Source organism: Macrosteles quadrilineatus, unplaced genomic scaffold (assembly GCF_028750875.1).
Source record: "Macrosteles quadrilineatus isolate MER2022 unplaced genomic scaffold, UCM_ALF_1.0 Scaffold_5__1_contigs__length_97177068, whole genome shotgun sequence".
Taxonomy (NCBI): domain Eukaryota; kingdom Metazoa; phylum Arthropoda; class Insecta; order Hemiptera; family Cicadellidae; genus Macrosteles; species Macrosteles quadrilineatus.
This window is the reverse complement of record NW_026542598.1, coordinates 17,851,295-17,873,473: the sequence shown is the minus strand read 5'-3', so window position 1 is coordinate 17,873,473 and position 22,179 is coordinate 17,851,295. Positions and strand designations below refer to the sequence as shown.

General features: G+C 34.2%; 1 protein-coding gene across 1 annotated transcript in view; it reads left to right on the top strand.

Annotated features, from left to right (window-relative positions):
* Positions 1–22,179, top strand: part of LOC128995455 (ABC transporter G family member 20-like) — a 49,529-nt gene that overhangs the window by 18,210 nt on the left and 9,140 nt on the right. The window contains exons 2-7 of the mRNA XM_054420473.1: positions 12,808–12,954; positions 13,704–13,836; positions 14,554–14,708; positions 15,548–15,655; positions 16,503–16,596; positions 17,787–17,918. Of these exons, the coding sequence (XP_054276448.1) occupies positions 12,827–12,954; positions 13,704–13,836; positions 14,554–14,708; positions 15,548–15,655; positions 16,503–16,596; positions 17,787–17,918 (750 nt within the window). The 5' untranslated portion in view covers positions 12,808–12,826. The remainder of the gene's footprint in view (positions 1–12,807; positions 12,955–13,703; positions 13,837–14,553; positions 14,709–15,547; positions 15,656–16,502; positions 16,597–17,786; positions 17,919–22,179) is intronic.

Sequence of the window (22,179 nt, the reverse complement as noted above, 5' to 3'; positions counted from 1 at the left end):
GATTTATCACTTGGTTTAACGCCGTTTTAAGATTTACTCCCGCATAAATGTTTACGAGCAAAATATACATAAGTGTTAGGCTTACTATGATTTATTGGCTGAGGTGTAATGCTATTGGCAGGCTGAACACAAGGTGCGAGTCGTAGCCTGAGTAGAAACAGGAAAACTATCATAGCCTCTAGTGCAAGAAATGACCTCGTCCTAGAAGACGACGTTCTTGGTAGTTCACCACAAGTAAAGTATAACATAAAAACGTTCAGTGTACGATCAATTGTGCTTTAGGGTATCGGTTTAACCGCACCATGAATGTCAAGGAGTTGAGGATTCCTCATGCGATGCGGGATGACCACCCCAAATTGCTGAAAGGATATAATTATCATCTGTCGATAGAAATACTTGAGTCTACTAAACAAAACGTTCAGTTATTTGCATTCACAAAAATATTTGTAGAGTACTTCCCTTTGAAATGCCAGCTGGTATTTTGAAATGGATTTTTTCACACGGATAAAGATGTACTATACTACCACAGCTTAATTGCGAATCCTCTGCTTGCAAGTGAGAAGATTGTAGCTAATTATCAGTTTAATTGGCTCTTGTCACCTTAAGTGACGACTTTCCTGTATATTTATTCAATTTCTATAAGGAATGCTTACAATCAAAGGGACTGATGAAGGTTGCCTATCGTCTTGTTCTGAAACAATTCACTTAAATAATATACCTAACTACCCTTGTAGTCAACTATGCTGTCTTTGATGATGTTTAATATTCAGTTTAGTTTTCCGTCATTATGGATCAGCTTAAGGTGATTGTAAATCAGTGTATCGATTTTATGTTAAACTTAATACTTTTTATTTAAATGGTAACCATACAAAGTAGGTATTTTAAGCCAACGTATGAATGGAGATTGTAGGATGAGTGGCGCGATCTTGTAGTCTTGTTAGTGACTATTTAAGGCCAACATTCCTTAGACACAGCTGTTAATTAATAGCCCATACAGCTAATGGCAACTAAGGAACCTACAGTTTATAGTGGAATCCAAACCACATTTTTGCCTTGGTATTAACAAATTGGTATAATTATCAGAATAGTACTGCGGATAGTCTTAGTACTCACTAAGGCGGACGTTATCCACACCAGGGAGTATAGCATCCACAGTGCAGCCTATAAATATCCACAATTCGTGACCTCCTAGTAGCTGGATTACAGGACGACGCCTCCGTCCCAGTATATTAAACCATATATTTAAACCAGTTTAACACAAATATAATAATTTAATAGTAAATTAGTTTTATAATATTTATAATTTGTCCTCTGTGACAGTACTCAGTAACCCGGAGAGCAAAGAGCCCAATGTAAAATATATCATATGGCCTACACCTAGAGAAGAACAACTATTATACAATCTAACTATTAACACAATATATCTATATTTTCCTGACCTAAAACTAAAATCTCTAAGCGTCTAAATTGTTCATAAAACTAAAATCACTTCTTCAGTATGAATCAAAGACATATATTTCGTCTTCATGAACAAAAAACGTACCAGTTACTCGTACAGCCAACCTATACTCAAAGTTAAGGCTTCGAACTATTTTACTATAAACAATGTATTTGGCAGGGTTAAAAGTAAAAATATTTATAGTCTTCAGAATTGATTCAGTAATAATATTGTCGTTTTAGCCGATTAAACAATAGGCCTATATAGGATGGAACGAAGTTAGTGTTAAAAAATGGTATGTGTTATACTACTAAATATTAGTGACAAAATGGCAAATGGATGTTTTTTTAGGAAAATTAAATTTTAGCCGCTCCATGTTTTTAAGAGAAACTCTTAAATTTAAGAATGAAAAATCAAAGAATCGTAGGTTTTTTATACATTGTTTTTAAAGGTTATTAACTGAAGAGGTTTTTAGTAATTTTCGACACTCTCTACAGACAAGTTTAACGTAGAACAACGTATGTAAAAGTTATTGAATTTTCTCAAAAATTACAAATTCAAATTTACATTGCAGAATAAGGGCTTACATATATAGATTTTGTTATAGATGTTTTATTTGAATGACTCTTGTACTATTACTATTGGAAATTCAATGAGGATGCTGAAACTGACAATAAATTTGAAATAAAAACAATATTTTTTAATGCACTTATGTAAGCAAATACAAGTTAAAAAAAAAACCTTAGTTGGTCTGTTATTCCCTACCTGTGAGGGTATGGAAACCTAAATTGGCGCCATTTTGACAGCAAAACTTAGTAGGGTACTGTAGTTCAACACATCAAAGTGTTTAACACTAACTTCGTTCCACCCTGTATATAGTAATAATTTAGGACGTTTAATGAGTTACAGGCATTGTTGTAGATGGTCTAACTATGATTATATACTTATTATACTGTAAATGCATGTAATAAGTTTGTTCTCAATGGAAATAAATTCATTTATTCATTTATTCATATACATAGATGGTTGAAAGAGGCTATGCTTTTACTCAAAGTCATCTCTGACCCCAAGAGGTTCAAGAGAAAGAAAGTAAACAATGTGTTAAATGTATAACCTTAAAATACTGTTGCAAAACATTGCCTTCAAGAAAGCAATACAAGTACATCAGACAAACAACCGCATATGTGATGTTGCTTATGAACAATCCATTGTATTTATTAATTAACTCTTCGACCTATTGTTCTTATCTGGTATTGTGCCATACCATTGTAGCTTTCTAACTCTAAATGAGTTTCATAGCTTTATTAGCCTATATTAGGTAACGATCATTCGATGTTATGACAATTTTTTCCTAAATTTCACCTAGTATGGGCTAATAGATTTTGATGTAGTTCAAATCAAGTCACGAAGAAAACAATCAAAGTTATTATACTATTAATTTCTAGAAGTTTAGGATCCTCGAACGAAACAACGAACATAGCAGAACACGAGTTGAAGATTGAAAATATATATATTACATTGATTTCTGTATTATTTAATTATGATTTTGCGAATGCGATCAAATTATTTTTTATAAAAGAATTTATCATAAATTTAACTGAAATTTAATTTAATTTGACTTAATTTAATTTAACTGAAATTATTTTGATTTCAGTGATCAAATTATTGCTATGCGGTGAGTAACTTTGTGAGGTTAAGGAACCTAACCAGTTCCTCGTCCTAATTAATTTCCTGTATCCTTGACATAGACAATGGCCTTGAAACATGCGATGGTTAAAGCAGTACTAATTCGATCGTTAATAGCAAAAAAACTAGTGTTGGATTTTAATTGTGTTTACCTGGTTGCTAATTGGTACCTATCGAACTATCGAAGTTGAAGAATCACAAGCTATTTAGTTAGCATTACGTAACATAGACTCAAACATAAGATATGACCGATAAGCGTGTATTTTCAATTTAAAACTCGATTACTTGTTTTATGACAAAAGACATATTTTTCGCTTAATCGTTCCTTTTTACGTGTGTTGACTATACAGTAAAGTTTAAATAACAGTACAACCAGGAATACTAGAAAGTAATCGTGAGTAACAGGTGTTTGTGTAATCGAATGGTAATAGTGCTCGTCTTCAAATCTGACGGTTGCTGGGTCGATCCCATAGGTTCTAAACCCAGATGTCATCGGCAATTTGGCTTTCAACTAAGATATCTAACCAAAGGTCGAAATGAGATAGTAAGACCACAATTTGGACAGTTCCCTAACGAAAAAAAAATGCCAATGGAATAGAATGCAAATATAAGTGAAAGTAAATTATGTAACATTGAATAAAAGTAAGAAAAAAGAAAAGACGAGGAGTAAGTTGTATAACAATTAAACCACGAATTGCGAAGATACCACGAACATTACCCCAGTCTAGCGCTGACAACGGCACCTTGTCAAGTGACCTTGAGATGACCTTTGGCGCCTTATCAGCTCCATGTGACCTTGACCTCGTATCGTTCGGAAGCAGGACGTATTCTTATCTCGGACATCGTCCACCGTTCTCTTAGAACTTTGTTTGACTCTTTAATTAATTGTTTTCTAATGTTTGGCCATGTTCAAGCTTATTTCCCATTGTTCAAAAGTCACTTAGTGTTTTCCTGAGTAAAGTACAGTACCGTACCTAAGTGAAAGTTTAATCATATTCCAGTGATTTTAATTCACAGCGATGTAATTAAGTGCATTTATATACATTTAAATTTGTTGTAAGAAAATATATAGAAATTCAACCTAGCAATAATGGATGAGCACCAATTCACGATTTGAAATTTGTCGAATATCATGCAGGGTTGAGGTTGAGCATTTGTATTTTAACTACAGGATAGAACCAGGATTTATACGGAAACACTTCTGCAACCTTTAGTCGAGTTGAACATACATGAATAAGTACCATATGTTAAAATTGTAACTGATATAATGTATCTTACACAAAGAAAATTATTCATTAAGCTTGAGAAATGGTATATTTCTCAATCTCAATAAGTAATATTCTCAAGCTCAATTAATTTTCTTTGTATGAGATACATTATATCAGTTACAATTTTAACATAAATTATGTTTAATTTTTTTTAGTTTTTAACTCAGAGTTCAATCTCTACAATAAAATCGTACGCAACAATTCATTTTGTATTGAACACTACGGAACACATTGTCTTCACAGTTCTTTAAACCGGCTAACCTTAAAAGTATTTGATAGGGATTTGCAAGAAACCCTTTTAAAACTTTACTGTATAGTCAAGGCAACAAGAAACCCTTTTATATGAGCTTCAAGCCAAATAAAATGTCAAGGTCTGGGTTTGTGAGGGCAATAACAGTAGAACTTAGGTGAGAATTGAAAAACAAACACTTGCTTAGCACATGTTAGCCTTGGCAAGGTCTTGAGGTTTGTCTCGCCTCTCAAAATATAATGACTCTTTTGTCATTTTTTCTCGAAATCCTGAACTAACTTTGTTTTGTTGAATCGATCAAAAATGTAGTTATTTACCTAATACATTGTGTGGAAAATTAAATTTAGAGTAGTGGACATGTTTTGAATAATCAACATTTTAGAAAAACAAATTATCTGTATATATAACATAATAAAAATAACATACAGTAAAGGAGATGTAAATTAAGATTAAGGCATAGATGGGGTTTAATTTTACGACTTTTTATATAGTTTTATTACAATTGATACAGTAAAAATTATTGTACAATTGACGTTTAATGGGATCTTAATATGACATGCCTAACCTTTTACATTAAAAACAAATTTAAATAGGATATCAGGTTTTTGTTGTATGTTGTGAAATACAAGAAAACTATATAAAAAGTAGTAAAATCAATATATAATCTATGGTGTATCAGAGGTTATAAAAATCACGCTCGGAAAAATCCCCTTTAGAAAATAGTCCAAATGTCAAACTTTTAATCATCAGAATAGTTATAGCGATAACCCCAGTATGAAAATAAAATTAGAGTTAAAATGCTATGAATTACTGAGAACATTAAATCAATTTTAACAACAAAACAAAACAACTTCAGTAAAATCAATTCACATAGAAACATAAGTGAATGTTGTATCAGCTCAAGAAGTCTAAAATAAAGGATTAGTAAACAATTTATATTTTAACCTTGGCTTTGACTAAGGATACTTAAAGGTTATCTATTAATCATCCACAAGAATATACACTCACAAGGAAATAAGAAAATAGTTATTAGCGATAGTTATTTCCACATATCCTTGTAATTTCACACATACATAATAATCCATTCTGCAATTACTCTTATTGAGGGGGAAATCATCAAGTTGTTAAGTAGGATGGATAGTAGTTTCCTGTAAAACCACCTGTTATTACCTTAATAGGCTGAACCTATAATTATGCTACTGCAATTGACAACAAATCTGTCGTTATCATCAATTGGGAAAAGCAATTTTCTATATATTAATCTTAAATTTGTTTGTGTTAAATGTTGTAATGTATTGTAACGGAGAGACAAGGAAAGTCTAAAAGAATCACTTTTTATGATTAAATTTTCAAGGATTATTGCAGAAATATTCACCAAGAAATAACAAAACACAAATTGCACTAATTTCAATAACAGTGTTTACAAATTAAGTAGCGTAGCACTGGCAATTTCAATAGCTTAAAACTAGAAATGATTAGAGCAGTAAGATTTTAAAATTACATTATGCGCAAAATAAAAATAAAAAACAAAATAAATATAAATACCCTCGCTGCAGCAAACCTGCAGATTAAGCTAATTTCCATTTGCCTGATTGAATTTACACTAAAATATTTCCCTAAAAATGTCACATTTATTCCCTATTTAATTATCTAGTTTTTTGGCCTCTAGAGACCTCAAATCAAAAAAGTAAATCCGTCCCGGGTCCAGGTCTTACCATGAGTACTACAATAATAGCTTATTCCCTATACGGGAAATTCGCTAAAAGCCGAGCCAAAAAGTTTAAATGTATAACTGTTATTTTTTATATTATATCCTTATTTAAGGCCCGCCGCATATTGGAGCGAGGCAAGGTGCAGGCGAGATGCAGGCTAGGTGCAGGCAGGAGCGAAGACTGCCTTTTTTGTGTCACCGCACATTGAAACGAGGCGGGACAGAGGTTTCCTAGCTTTGGTCTAAGTGGAAGGCGATGTAGGACGATGGGCAGGAAATTTATTTGGAATGTCTTGCTGTCTAATCGTCTTCATTGTTGTTGGAGCTTTGGTGTTTATTGCCTGTTTTTATTGTTATCAATTGGTTTACTGGTGGATTGTTTTTGTCTAACGAAATTGTAGATTAAATTAAATTATCTCAACATTCTTTTCTTCACCGAAAGGAGTTCGCCAAAAGGATTAATTTGGTTATGCTACGTTTGTGATTCAATGACTAAATTAATTAAATATCCCTCTGGAATATGCTTCCTAATTTTAAAAACTTCTACGGATATTGTGGGATCCAAGAGTATGGCGTCAGAAAATATTTGGAAAGTACAAAATGGAATATTTGATTTGATTTGGAATTTGGTAAATGCCAGGTTTTGAAGAAAATTTAATCAAGTTTTATTTTGATGAAATTGTTCACACCTAAACACAACCGATTGACAACAATACAGTTATTACGGTATTCAATACAATAACAAATTGGTAATTGTGAGTTTACATGAGAAATCACAGTTTGTTTTGTTGTTCAACGACCTTCCATTTAAGTGGGAAGGTTAACCAACACAATAATAGTAGAATTTGGGGGAGTGAAAATCCCAGGAATCCGGTTGAAAATGAAAGGGCCTAAACTAAATCTTTGGTGCTGTGTAATGCATGATGGAATCATTGGACCATTTATCTTTGCGGAAGAAAATTTAAATAGGTTTGTTTACATGGCTACGTTGGAGTTGCACGTAGTCCCTCAATTAGAAGAACTTCAACCGATGATAACTATCCAGCAAGGAGGTGCTCCGCCTCATTGGGCTAAATGTGTGAGGGATTTTTTGAATCTCCACTTCCTCAGACGCTGGATTGGGCGTGACGTCCCGACGAAATGGCCACCTCGTTCCCCCGATGTAACCCCCATGGATTTCTCTTTGTGGGGATTTGTCAAGGACACTGTCTATTCTTCCCCGGTTCCTAATTTACACACACTGTGAGACAGATTCAGAAATTCTGTGGCCTCTGTAACCCAGGATATCCTGACTAAAACCTGGGACAAACTGAAAAGACGGATAGAGGATCTGCAGGCCATTGGAAGCGGCGTACACATAAGAATAAGAATAAGAATAAGAATATTTTATTTCCATTGATCTGTTTGTACAGAAATAGGACAAGTCAATTTGTTATACAATGTTATACAAATGTAACATATAGCAAATAAAAATAAAACAAGACATTAAATGTATTAAAAAGAAATACAAACTTGTGTATTAAAAAACTCCTCAAGTTTATAAAAGGGATTTTCTACCAGCCAGGTGTACAATACAGATTTAAACCTGTTTAAACTAACCTCTCTTGCATTCTCAGGCAGCTTATTAAAAAAGTAAATGCAATTTAGTTTAAAAGAAGTTTTAGTTTTTGTAAGCCTATGTGTTACTATATCCAAATTCCCCCTCCCCCTGGTATTATGATTATGAATATTTTGCCTAGTACGAAACATATTTAAGTTTGTTTTAGCATAAACCAGAACTTGAAAGATGTATAGATTGAATACTGTAGGAATTTTGAACTCTACAAAAAGTTGCTTACAGTGTGCTACGTGATCGACTCCTGCCATATTACGAATAGCTTTTTTTTGAAGCAATAGGATGTCATTAACATGTGGTGAGTGACCCCATGCAAGCAATCCATATATTACATGTGCCTGAAAGAGGCCAAAGTATGCTAGTCTCAAATAATCAGGACTAACAAAACTTTTGAGTTTCCAAAGCAGGCAAGTCACTCTTGAAATTTTGCTACTAACAGATTTGATGTGATCAGACCAGTTTAATTTTGAGTCAATACCGTATGTATTCCTAAAAGCTTGACCGATTCCATATTGACTTCTCTTTTTAAACTCAATGTTATATATTGTGTTTTTTCCAAATTACAAGATAGTTTATTTGTCGAGAACCAATCATAAGCCATTGTCTCTGCTTGTCGGGACATTTCTTGTAAATAAATCAAGTTTTCATGATTGGAAAGTAATGTTGTATCATCAGCATAAATAATGGAATAGGTATTTAAGTTTTTGGGCAAATCATTAATATAAACTGTAAAGAAAAAAGGACCAAGAATTGATCCTTGTGGGACTCCAGATACCACTTCAATCATCTTGGAACAATTATTTCTAACGGAAACATATTGTAATCTCTTTGAGAGGTATGACTCAATCAGTTTCAAGGAGCTTTGCGCCACACCCTAAAACTGAAGTATTTTTAGGAGAATATCAAATGGGACACTGTCAAATGCTTTACTGAGGTCACACAGCACTAGAGAAACAGATTTTTTCGCCTCAAAAGCATCTAAAGAATAATCTACTAAATTTATTATTGCTGATGTTGTTGATTTATTTTTACGAAAGCCATGTTGACAGTTTGTAATTATATTATGTGATTCAAAAAAGTAATTGAGTTGATTATACATAATTGATTCATATATTTTTGATAAAATTGGAACAATTGAAACTGGGCGGTAATTTTGAACCATATTTTTGTCACCTTTCTTAAATATTGGTGTGACTTTTGAAACCTTAAGTGATTGAGCAAAATAACCTTCCTGCATGCAGTTATTTAAGATAAAAGCAAGGAGGTTTACTTATAAATTCAATTGCTTGTTTGATTATATGATTTGATAACCAATAAAAATCCATAGCCTTAGAGTTTGAAAATTTAGACACAACTTTTATAATGTCCATCGGTGAGACTTTTTGCCACATGAATGAATCTTGATAGATAGATTTATCTCCCAAAAAGTGTTCCATACTAAAAGGTGTAGCAGGAATTCCGTCACTTAACTCTTTTATTGAGTTTTGAAAATATGTATTAAATTCATCTGGATCCAGGCTGACATCCGGGGTAAAAGAGGGGTAATTTTCGTCTCTAATTACCTTCCAAGCGGCTCTGCACTTGTTTGGGGCATTGTTAATATCAAGTCCTTAAATTATATAATAACAAGATACAAGAGAATGTACAACCCATTTTATTCAACTATTTTAACTGAATGAAAAAAATATAAACACAAACATAAACATTAGAAACAATAACATAAACCATGTGTGTTAAGAAATCATATGTTCATGACAACTCCTTATTAATCCTTCCCCTCAAATTTACACGGCCGAATGTGGTTAATGTGTCTTCTCCAAACCTGCCCATTGTCCATCTCGATTTGATAATGCACCAATCCTTCTCTCTTTCTTACATTTCCAAATTTCCACTTTCCGTCTTTTCCGAAATTGCGCACCTGAACCCTGTCCCCCACCCGAAACTCTCTTTTGATTTTAGTACATCCGTCGGGCATTTCTGTGTGATCTTGGGGTTTCTTCATAAGATCCAGCCTTGTCCTTATTCGTCTCCCAAACATATAAGTTCATATGCCGAGGACCCTGTAGCATTTGTGGCATTCCTTAGTGACATTAGGATGTGATTTATTTTGAAGTGAAAATTGTTTCTAATGTTTATGTTTGTGTTTATATTTTTTTCATTCAGTTAAAATAGTTGAATAAAATGGGTTGTACATTCTCTTGTATCTTGTTATTATATAATTTAAGGACTTGATAACTGGCGACAAGGAAAACCAAAATGGAGTCAACTAACATTACAAGTTACAAAAGGATTAGAAAATCAATCAAGGCACAATTTACTAAATTAACAAACAAGCTGAACAATCAGGAAATCGATCCTGGGCAAGTTGACGAACGTCTAGAACTTCTGGACTCAACATGGACTAAATTTCTTGAAGTACAAGAGAACATAGAACTAATAATAAACCACACAGACCTGGATGAAGAAGTAAATTACAAGATGGACATTGAAGAAGTATTCATTAAGTTGAAGATTATGTTGAGGCAGTTGAAACCTATTTCACTTTCGAATTCAACTCAAGAAATCAATGGTAATGCAAGCAACTCTACTGGCAATACAGCTTCAACATTCCATATTTCATTTGTACCTTACAGTGAAGATGAATCTTTTGACAATTTTACAAAAAGACTTGAAGTATTTATGCACCTGAAACACATATCAGACGAAACTACAAAGACATTCACCCTACTTAATGCCCTACCTCCCAAGTTACATCAAAAGCTCTACAACATTTGTACACCTGAAACGCCACTTCAGAAAGATTATGATGACCTTATAGCTTTACTAAAGCAATACTTGGATCCTCAACCAAGCGTTTGGGCACGGCAACATAATTTTATAGTACGAGAGCAAATGGTAGGTGAATCCGTTACAGATTTTACAGTTGAACTAAAGAAACTTGTTACTCCTTGTGAATTCAAATGTTCTTGTGGAAAGTCTACAGCTGAAACTATGCTACGTTTACAGTACATTAGGGGATTGCGAGACGCTGAGATAAGAACGAAACTACTACAAGTAGAATCAGACAAGACCTTCCAGGAAGTCATAAATACTGCTAAGATAATGGAACTATCTAAAACTGAAAATACAATGATAACACTTTCAAAACATAAAGCCGAAATTAATCAAGTGATCTCAAATACTACTAATAAACAATTCAATACAAACATAAACATTAGAAACAATAACATAAACCATTTGTGTTAAGAAATCATATGTTGATGACAACTCCTTATTAGTTAATATATTTTTCAACTGCCAATTTTTTTGCTCCTGCCAATTCTTTTCTGTACCTTCTTTTAATTTGAATATATGCATTGTAAGCTGCCTGAGATTGTTCTGATCTTATTGAAAGAAGATTCTTATAAATAGAAAATAACAGTAACATTTCATTTCTTGTCTTTTCTAATTCCATTGTGTACCAGTTGATTAATTTATTGGTTTTTATATTTTGTTTGTTTTTTTTAATTTTTATTAATGGTGAACAAGAATGCCACAAATCTATATATCTTTTAAAAAATTCGTCAAATAGGTTTTCAACATTTATTTTATTTTGTTTAAAATCACCAATCATATCCCAGTTTTCTTGTTTTAGGTAAGTTATAAATAAATCAATATTTTCGTCATTTTGTTTTCTAAAATACAAATCACTGGAACACACCTTGTTTTCATTTCTTTGTGGATACTTAGTTGTACACATTTCAAAAAATAGAGGAATATGGTCAGCAAAATAGCTATCCCCAAGTGTAGTCTGATATAAATTCTTATTGAAATTTACAATAATGATATCTATGCAGGAATTAATACATGTGGGTTGTCTATTTGTTAAAAAAAGGTCAAGTGATCTCAAAATATTACTAAATCTAGTGAAACTGCTATTTAAGTCATTATTATTTTTCCCAATTTCAATGTTAAAATCACCCGCAATAATTATTATGGGGTTCTTAAGTAGGCCTAATAGTTTTTTAATACAACGCTCAAAACAGTCAAAAAAATTATTCACATCTCCACTTGGAGCTCTATAAATACTAACAATCAAAACGTTTTCATCCGTAAGTTTTATGCAGCAAATTTCAAAATCAGACTCAATATAAAATTCAGTAGGTAACATCAATAACGGAAAAATTCAGACAATTTTTAATATAAACACCCACTCCGCCATTAAGTTTAGATTCCCTACATATAACACTGGCTGGAACAAAATCTTTAGGAACAAATAAATTAATCTGATCACCTTTCAGCCAGTGTTCACACAAGCAAATTACATTCAAATCTTTTTCTTTACATAAATATTCTAACTGTAAAATGTTATTTCTTAAACAACATACGTTGACTTGAATTAATCTAAAAAAGATTTTGACATTTCTCTACCTTTTTCCATTACACTTTCACTTTCCTTCTTATCATCACAGGTTACACTGCACTTGGGAGAACTTTCTGCTAATAGTGTAGAGGTGCTGGTGCTGATGGTGGATGAGGGTAGTTGCTGGTAGTCGGTAGTGTCGACTGGTGGGGAGCTCAAAACTGTTTGCATAGAGTTGTGTTACATTTGTACATAGCCATAAAATCTTAAGAAGTCGCCTGTTATATCTGTAAATGAATCTTTATCCTACTATCACTCATTTGTATACTACGTGGTTTCTTTATTAGATCAAGACTTTGTGTATTGTATTGCACTTAAATGATACTGGATGAATCCAGTAGTGACGGCACTATACTTACGACTCCTGAACTGGTGCTCTTGCATATTACCAAAGTATTTACATACTGTGTTGTGGTATAACTGATTACTTGTTTCAGATGAGACTCAGCTGGTAATATGATGCTGGGTCGTGGAGCAGGAGGGGAGGGGGTGGCGGCCATCGAGGTCCGAGGGGCGTTCAAGCGCTACACACCCACCGCTGTCATCCTTAGAGGACTGAACCTGACTGTACCAGAGGCAACAATGTGAGTGTTTCTCTTGTTATCAAGTTTTTTCACCTTAGAAAAAGTAGCGGAATGTCTAAATATCGAGTTGCAACTCAAGAATCCACTCACCTTGCCAACTTCCTCGCGAGTCATTCATCCTTTATTAGGTGGGCCTCTCCCATCAAGTTCTGCCATAGCTAAACTTTTGAGCTATGCGTACAAGACCTTACCAAAATAGGATTCAAATCCCCAATATATGGCGTTCTCTTCTGGCTGAAGAGACATTGCCTAGACCACTCGGTCATCAGCTGAATCCTAAACGTAGCTTGATTGAAAGGTAGCAGAGCAGAGGTCATGTTAATTGTAGATTTAGCAGTTGCAGTTGTGTTATACTCAGATGGTTAGTTATTAGTGCTAGTTTGGTTACATCATTATTGAGTCTGATCAAAGAGTTAAGGAGATTTTCTTCACTAAGTCAATTTTAAAAGTTTTCACATAAATGTAGATGGCTTTACTTTTTGTACAAAGCTTAAGGTTTTACCTTTTGAAATGTGTCTGCAGTCTTCACGAGAAAAAGTCTATAAAACCTCTATGGTATCAATCAAATTCGCAAAATAACGCCCTTTTTGTTTCCCTTTGTAATCCATTCTTGCCAAATAAAAGCTGATTAACTTGTTGGGATGGGATCATCATCCATAATCTTCTATCCAACAACAAAAGTGTGTCACATGCAGGAAATACTCTTTAGGAGATCAAATAATATGTGACTAAATTTTGTGACTTTCCAGCTATGGCTTGCTGGGCCCTAGCGGATGTGGCAAGACGACGTTGCTGCGATGTATCGTAGGGATGACCCGTTTGGACGCAGGTCACATATTTGTCAAAGCTGCAAGAAAAAACAATGTTGGATACATGCCACAGGTGATAATTTCATGTTGAAATCATCTAGTAATGCTACATTTGAAGATTTAATTTGTTTTATAGTTTCTTTGTAGTATCTTTTGGAATATTTTACATCAATCTGAAAGTAGTATGTAAGTTGATTAATCACATGATATAGGCAAACCTTCGTTATTGAAAACAGTTAAACGTTTGAAACAACTCATAAAGTTCTCCTCTTGTATCAAAAACATCTTCTACATTCTTTACTCATTCTTTCATATACATTACTGTAGTTCATTCTTTATAATTTGTAATCATGCCAGCCTTATTACAATACTGTACATAAAAAAGGAAATTTAATACAAATCATAGTATTTTTTAGATTAATTATTGTGATAGATTCTCATAAATTAATTGATTAATGAGATGTCAAGATATCAAACTGTGTCTTCTTTTTCCAGTGTTGATGAAGCTTGCTCATGTATTTTAAGCTTGTTGCTGTGTTAATTATTTTTTATGTAGATAATAGTGGCAATTAGTTGTCTATTGTTAAGTTTTTACACAATCCTCACTAGTGAGCTTTTCACGTAATTTAAAAAAAGTTTGAAACCCCATCACTATTTAGAAAAACTACCATACTTAAGTTAATTTTCCATCACACAGTTTGCATTCAAGATTTTCATGTGTAAGTTTTTTTAACAATAAAGCAAACATATGATCAGTTCACCATAATTGTATGTGTTATAATATGCACAGGAGTTGGGGCTGTATGATTATATGACCATCATGGAGGTGTTCCAGTTTTATGGGAAACTATATGGTCTGGAAAAATCTCACGTAAAATCTAGAGGAAAAGAACTTTTGGAATTTTTAGAACTTCCAGAATCAAACAGACTAATTGGATCTCTCAGGTTAGTGCAAATAATACTTTACATGAACAAGAGTTTTTAGGTTTTTTTCATCTGTAACTTCACAAATTACATTATTATGATATTGGCATGAATCAAAATGCCAACTTCAATCATAGTTTTTTTATATACTTTTGAAGTTAATGACAAATAAAATATAACACATAACCAAAATACAGACAAATCCCACAGTATTTTACTTCGTCTATACACAAAGATAAACTGCGATTTCTAATAAAAACACACGGTACAGTACATATTTTTTTTTTTATTGAAAAAGTTGATTTTTCTATCCAGAGTGCACAATTTGTTCATTGCCTGTAAAACTCATATGAAACCCTGACCTTATTCTATACTCACTCATCAATGTAACAAAAACTACTGTAGAAAAACACACTCCTACATTTTTTTAAATGGCCTCTACTACGTAAAGGTCATCCACTCTGTAGTGAGAATAAATAATTAAAAGGCACACAGTTAAAGAGGAAATGCTCTTCATGTACTGGAAGTTAAACTCCTTGTTAAACATTATCTTCCCATTAGTTCTTATAAGGCCTTTATTTATGATACAAGTTTTAATAATTAACAAACTCTTTAAAACTAAACATATAAATCTAAAAAAAAACCTTTCTTTCAAAAGATATTTTGACTTCTGTATTAATTTAAATTAAGAGTTTACAATCTTAGAGCGTAGGAAAAACTTTTTTATGTGAGGTTTAGACATGGTTCTAAGGTGTGGACACATGTTCTAATTGGATATTTGTATTTTCCAGTTTTATCTTATTCCTGCTATCCCTTAATCAAAAGAAGTGAATCCTTAAATGCTATTAATCTTTTTCCAGTGGAGGTCAGCAGAGGAGGTTGTCCTTTGCTGTGACGCTGATCCACGACCCTCAGCTGCTGATTCTGGATGAACCAACCGTCGGCATCGATCCTGTCCTCAGTGCAGCGTAAGTGATCAGAAAATGAATGAGCAACAAGTGTAGATTGTGTAAGAATAGGTATGGCTGATTGCTGACAATTTCTGCATGTGGGCAAGCTGAGGAATAACTAGGGAACTACTACTAGAGTGAGGGACTCAAAGAATAGTCCCAGGATGATGACAGTACTTTTAACTTGTCATTAGGTAAAGCATACCTGCATACTTGTCTTGAAATGGAACCTGAGGAAAGGAAACTGCAGACTTTGTTAAGATCAAGAAAACTTAAAGACTTACTATAGCATAATGACATATAATGACTTATAGCTGTCCTCATTTAGTGTCAGGTGATAGCACTTAGGACACCACATGACTAGTTGTCAGTGGCAATATACACAAATTGCTTTTACTTAGAGTCGGGACCACGTAAGTTTGCAGTTGGTGGCAGCCAATCATAAGACAAGGCTAGTGCGACGTTGCCACATCGCACTAATAAAATATACTAAGCAATATTTTCAAATCAGCTGGTATTATTAGATTTGGCAACATCGCACGGTTCTCATTGGTTCATTCAAACCCATATGGTAAAAAGGCTCCTCCCTCAACTGCAAACTTATGTGGTCCCGACTCTAGTGCAATAAGTAAAGTAAGTGTAGGTTTAAAAAAATGTATTCATGCTTAATCTCTTTTCTTAAGTAAGGGCAAGGCCACATTAATGCAGAACACTTTAAACAACCTACGGTAATCAATTGAAGACGACCACATCAGGCAGCCAGTGACTGAATTGCTTAGTTTAACTTTATCAATTCAATTCAATCAATTAACCAAAGACATTTGTTTTTACAAAAATTGTGTAGTATAATCTGAAATTCTTGCAGAATCTGGGAGCGGCTTTTGGAGATGACAGCCTGTCAAAGAAAGACCATCATCATCACAACTCACTACATAGAGGAGGCCCGCCAAGCCAACACAGTCAGTACCTGTTTGTATTCATTTTTTGTAGCTATTGATAGACTATTAACTGATAAAAATGTAAAGTAATATGTTATTAAATTGCACATTTAAATCACAAACAGGGTAAGTGTTTAGGGCGTAACTCGTTAACTATTTTTCTTTGTTTATCATGAATATTAAAATGTTGTCTGGTACGTATCTGTATATTTACAACTAATGTTTAAAAGGTTACAAGCAATAGAGGGAAGTTATGAGAGGCAATATGAAAAAAAAACAAATCAATATTTAATGAGAATAATTGGCTACTAATATACTGTATATAATTTTGCCTAATATCATAGAAGAACTAATTTATTTTAGTTCATATATGTTATATGTTTGACTATGGGTAGAGCTGGTTCATTTCATTCCCATGTTAAACTTGTTGTTTTACAGTAAAAATAAAAGTATAGTTGAATCGAGCCACTAATGAAGTCTGCTGTAAATAAGGCATACGTATTTCGGTTGAAAACACCAACCTTTAAACCAATCAAATATGATAGGACAACTAATTTTTAGACAACAGTATTAGCATACAGCATATTTTATGCCACATCCCACATCAACTATTACAGTAACAAAAATACCCCCACCACAGCAAACCTGCAGATAAAGCAGATTTTCAACTGTCTAGATGGATTTTCACTAAAATATTTCCTTAATTTTCTGGTCCATTTCTTATTTAAACAACACAAAGTTTGATGAGTAGGTACTTTAAAGGTTTGTTGCTCAGCGAAGGCAATTAAGTGCTTTTATTGAAATATTAATAGTTTGGTATGTAATTAATTGGAGAGCATAATACCCATAAACAAGCAAACTACAGCAGACTTTATTATTATTCTCCAAAGAATAACTTGTGAATTTTAAATTTATCTCCCTCACTTTTAGCCATACAAAAACGCTTTAACATAGCCTACTAAATGTTATTAGTTTTTACTAAAGCTCTACGAAATGGTTTGAAAAGAAATTTCAAAACTTAAAGTTTTGGGGGTCAATAATGACCAAACCCAATTTTTACTCCATAAACACCCATTCCCATAATCGTTCCCCGTTCCCATAATCCAATCTTGCAAATTTCTGAACTCATTCAAATTAACATAGGTTTACACGTTTGTACCAAAATGGGAAAAGTTTTCTTTCTCAGCATAATGTATTTTGTTTCTGTACAGATAGGGTTAATGCGGGACGGAGTTCTGCTGTCGGAACAGTCACCTCAGCTACTCATGTCCTCCCAAGGCTGTGACACACTAGAAGGGGCGTTCCTCAAACTCAGCAGACGACAGGAGTCGGTCAAGTTACCGGTTAGTGGAACAACAAATACATATAACGTTGTTAAATTCAACTAAACTACTGTAAAGTAACACTCCAAAAGGCCAAATACATTATGGTTGTGTAGCCAACAGCAACAGGCTGTTTTGAGACTGCAGTTGATCACGCTTTTCGAAACCCAGCTAGAGTTTTCACATGTTCATTACGTTGTGTCATATCATATCATAGAGATTATTCCATAGATTACTGTAATAACTATGTATTCAAAACCACCTCGGTATATTTACTACAAAATCATCAGAATATAGATGTTAAATAGTTTTCTTATTATAGTATCTTTTAGTAAGCTGAATGCAAATTTAGTATCCATATAGCAATGATTCATTATAATTTAATATTAACATCGATCAGCTGGTTTATTGGTTTCAAAATAAATTGAATGAAAAGGACATGAGTTTTATTAGCAAAATAATTTAAACTATTAATTTTGAACATTGGTGCCGAAACTTTTGCGAATCAACTAAATGTCGACTACTGGAGCATTTACAAGGTCCAAAGTCAAGAAGTCTGCTATAAAATCTCAGGATTTTGATGGTAAAAATAATGAGGCAGTAAGTGATAAGCATATTCCTTTGTCGGTAAGATCTCATAAAACTAGCTCAAGTAGGAGTAGGAATGAAAGTGTTTTAGAGGTTATGGACGAATTGATTAAGATACAGGAAGAAGAAACGTCCCTTGTTGTATCATGTGCTAAAGCAAAGGCGGCGGCGGAGAAAGCAGAGGCAGAGGCAGCAGTAAAAATAGCAGCAGCTGAAGCAGAGGCAGAGGCAGCAGTAAAAATAGCAGCAGCTGATGAAAGACTTGCCCGAGTGGAGGAAGAAGCCAAACGGAAGGAAATAGAAATGAAGAAGAAGCTACTTGAAGACAGACTGTCATCGCTTAGCAGGGAATCGTCAAGAGTCAGTAGCAGATCATCTAGGACTTCAATTTCTTCTCTTCCACGACCGTTGCCCACAAAGGAAGCTGTTGAAAAGTGGATGCAGACAAAGGATCAAGCTGAAGACATTAATAAAAATAACGTTTTGAAGCCTTGTACTAATGTTCCAGTAAATATTATGAAGAGTGTACAGCAGGAGGTATCCTTGCCGCATCACGAAGTACAGTCTAGTTTCCAGCCTCGAGAAGAAAACTGTGAAGATCCTCGAGAAGCAAGGACTGTAGCTTTCAGCGAAGGAAGGAGAATTCCTCGAGATGTTTCGTGTTTCCCTCGAGATTGTCAACCTGATAAAATGATATTTAGAGAGAAGATGCCGGCGAGAATATTGTCAGCTCTACCTAATTTCAGCGGAGATCTAGACCAATGGCCCGCTTGGATAGCTGAATACAGGCGATCTACTGAAATTAATGACTACACTGATTTGGAGAATCTTCAAAGACTTCAGAAGTGTATTACTGGAAAAGCTAAAGAAATTATATCAGCACTGTTGATATATCCTGAGAACGTACCAGAAATTGTTAATTTGTTGGAACGGCGTTTCGGAAGACCAGATATAATTATTAAAAATCTCATCGCAAGCGTGAAAGGTCGACCACCAACTAAGGACTACAAGCCTGACACTTTGGTTGCTTTTAGTGACATGGTAAGGAACTTAGTAGTTACGGTAAAATCCTTGAAGCAGGACCACTACTTGTTTAACCCACAACTTATGGAAGAGCTCACAGAAAAACTGTCCACCAACATGAAGCTCAACTGGGGAATGTTTGTCACTTCACCACAGTCTCAATTGAAACAACCAATTGGCCTCGACAGCTTTTCGACGTGGCTCTCTTCTGTGGCGGATGCAGCAATTATATGTACTCCCAGTACATCTACTAGTGGAAACTTTAAAAACATGTCATCAAGAAATGAATCAAACTCCAAGAACTTTGTATTAGTACAACATGAAGGTGACAAGAAGTTTAAAAAACGTATATGTGTTTGCTGCAAAAAACAAGACCATACATTGACAGAATGCAAGCAATTCCTAAAGTATGATGTAAATAAAAGATGGGAGACAGTCAAGAGTAACAGTCTGTGTTTCAATTGCTTGAAGACTAAACACCGAGCGATGACTTGTCGTAACAAACTTGTTTGTGGAGTTAATGGCTGCACCTATTTCCATAATAAACTGTTACACGTGACCTCAAAAGAAGAAGGTGCTAATAAAGAGACACCTAAATTGGAAATTCACAGTGAACATATGGGGTTTCAAGAAGAACCTGTTGCAAGAGTGTTGTTGAGGGTTCTCTCGGTAACATTGGTAGGAAAAAATGGCAAGCAAATTGAAACATTTGCTTTAATTGATGACGGTTCAACTATTTCTGTCATCGAAAAGGGATTGGTTGAAGAACTCGAAATTGATGGACCTACTAAACCTGTATCTTTCTCCTGGACAGATGGATCTGTTTATACAGAAAAAGAATCTCAGACTGTAACACTGACAGTTATAGGAGATACAGGCGAACACTTGACTCTAAACAACGTGAAGACTTTGACAGCCTTGCAGTTACCAATACAGTCTATGAATTCAGAACAAATGAAAAATAAATGGTCTTATTTACAGGAAATCCCTGAAGAAGTGTTTCAGCTAGGTCGTCCACGACTACTGATTGGACATGAACATGTACATTTGACAGTGCCTCTGAAAGTAATCATTGGACCTACAAATGCACCGATTGCTTTGAAGTCGAAACTAGGTTGGACAATAAATGGTCCTACTGGAAATGTAAACTATCAAACTCGTATAGACAACGACTTTGTTATGTTTAAACATGAAACAAATTCAGATATGTTGGAGCTTAACTCACTAGTTAAAGAAAGTTTTGAGAGGGATTTTATCGACTGTCCGATTAAGGAATCCAATAAAAGTGATGAAGAAGTTAGAGCAGAAAAAATATTGGAAAATACCTGTTCACAAACAGAAGATGGTTGTTGGCAAACTGGTTTGTTATGGAAAGAAGACAAACCATGGTTACCAGAAAGTCGTTCCGTTGCATTGAAGAGATTTAACAATGTTGAAAATAAACTGGAAGAGGCCCTCCAGCATGAGGGAGAAACTATGGACACATTACCTAAAATTTCATCAGACACACCCACATTCAAAGATATTGTTGATAATGGATCTATACACCTAAAACCAGACGATGTACAAGATTCTCATAAAAATACTCCAAAAGATGACCCGTTGTTGGAAAAACCTGCTAAAGAGTCAACGAAAAGTGCAAGTGAAATGAAATTAGATACTTTAAAAGTGGATGCCAAGGTTGATGATATAGAACCTCCATCAACAATATCAGATGCTAGTAGCAATATTCTGTCTGATGGGCCAGAGGTTGGTAAATCTGGGCCAATAGTCAACGAATCAGATTCAGCAATTGAAGGTGATCAACAACACACAGAAAATACAACTAGCCCTGATGTCTACACCGAGCAACCTGTCCAACAAAATACGGTTAATGACACAGAAAAGACCTATGAAAAGGAAATCGGAACAGAGGATAGTATGTCTCATGTCAAGGAATCTTTAAATGAGAAAACTGAGGGTCAGTCCAATGAGACACTAGAATTGAATGTGGAATCAAATGCTAACGTGTTACCAAATGAAGTGATAGTTGAAGATTTACCAAGTGAACAGCCAACAGTGGAGCAGGTTGAAGTGGTTGATAAGGTAGAAGTACAGTCTGAAAATGGTAAAAAACTGGAACAAGAACAGCCTAACATTAACGAAGTACTTGTCCAAGGAGAAGAAACCTCTGCAGCAGTTCAGATTGAAAAAGAGATCAAGAATGATGAAGTACTATCGGCAATTCAAGATCAAACCAAAACTGATTCACCACAATATGACGGTCAATCCAAAAAAGAAGAAGTATTGGTTGAAAAACAGCCAGTGGATGAAACTCCGCTCACTAAGGCATCCGAAACTGATGAGCCGGTAGATAAACCACCTACAACTGAATCATTAGATGGTCGAGACCGGCCTAGGCCTGAGAAGCCCCCCTGGGAGAGGTGTAGACTGGTGAAGCTGATGACCTGGAAACCCCCCCTGGGAGAAATGTTAAATAGTTTTCTTATTATAGTATCTTTTAGTAAGCTGAATGCAAATTTAGTATCCATATAGCAATGATTCATTATAATTTAATATTAACATCGATCAGCTGGTTTATTGGTTTCAAAATAAATTGAATGAAAAGGACATGAGTTTTATTAGCAAAATAATTTAAACTATTAATTTTGAACAATAGATGTGTTACATA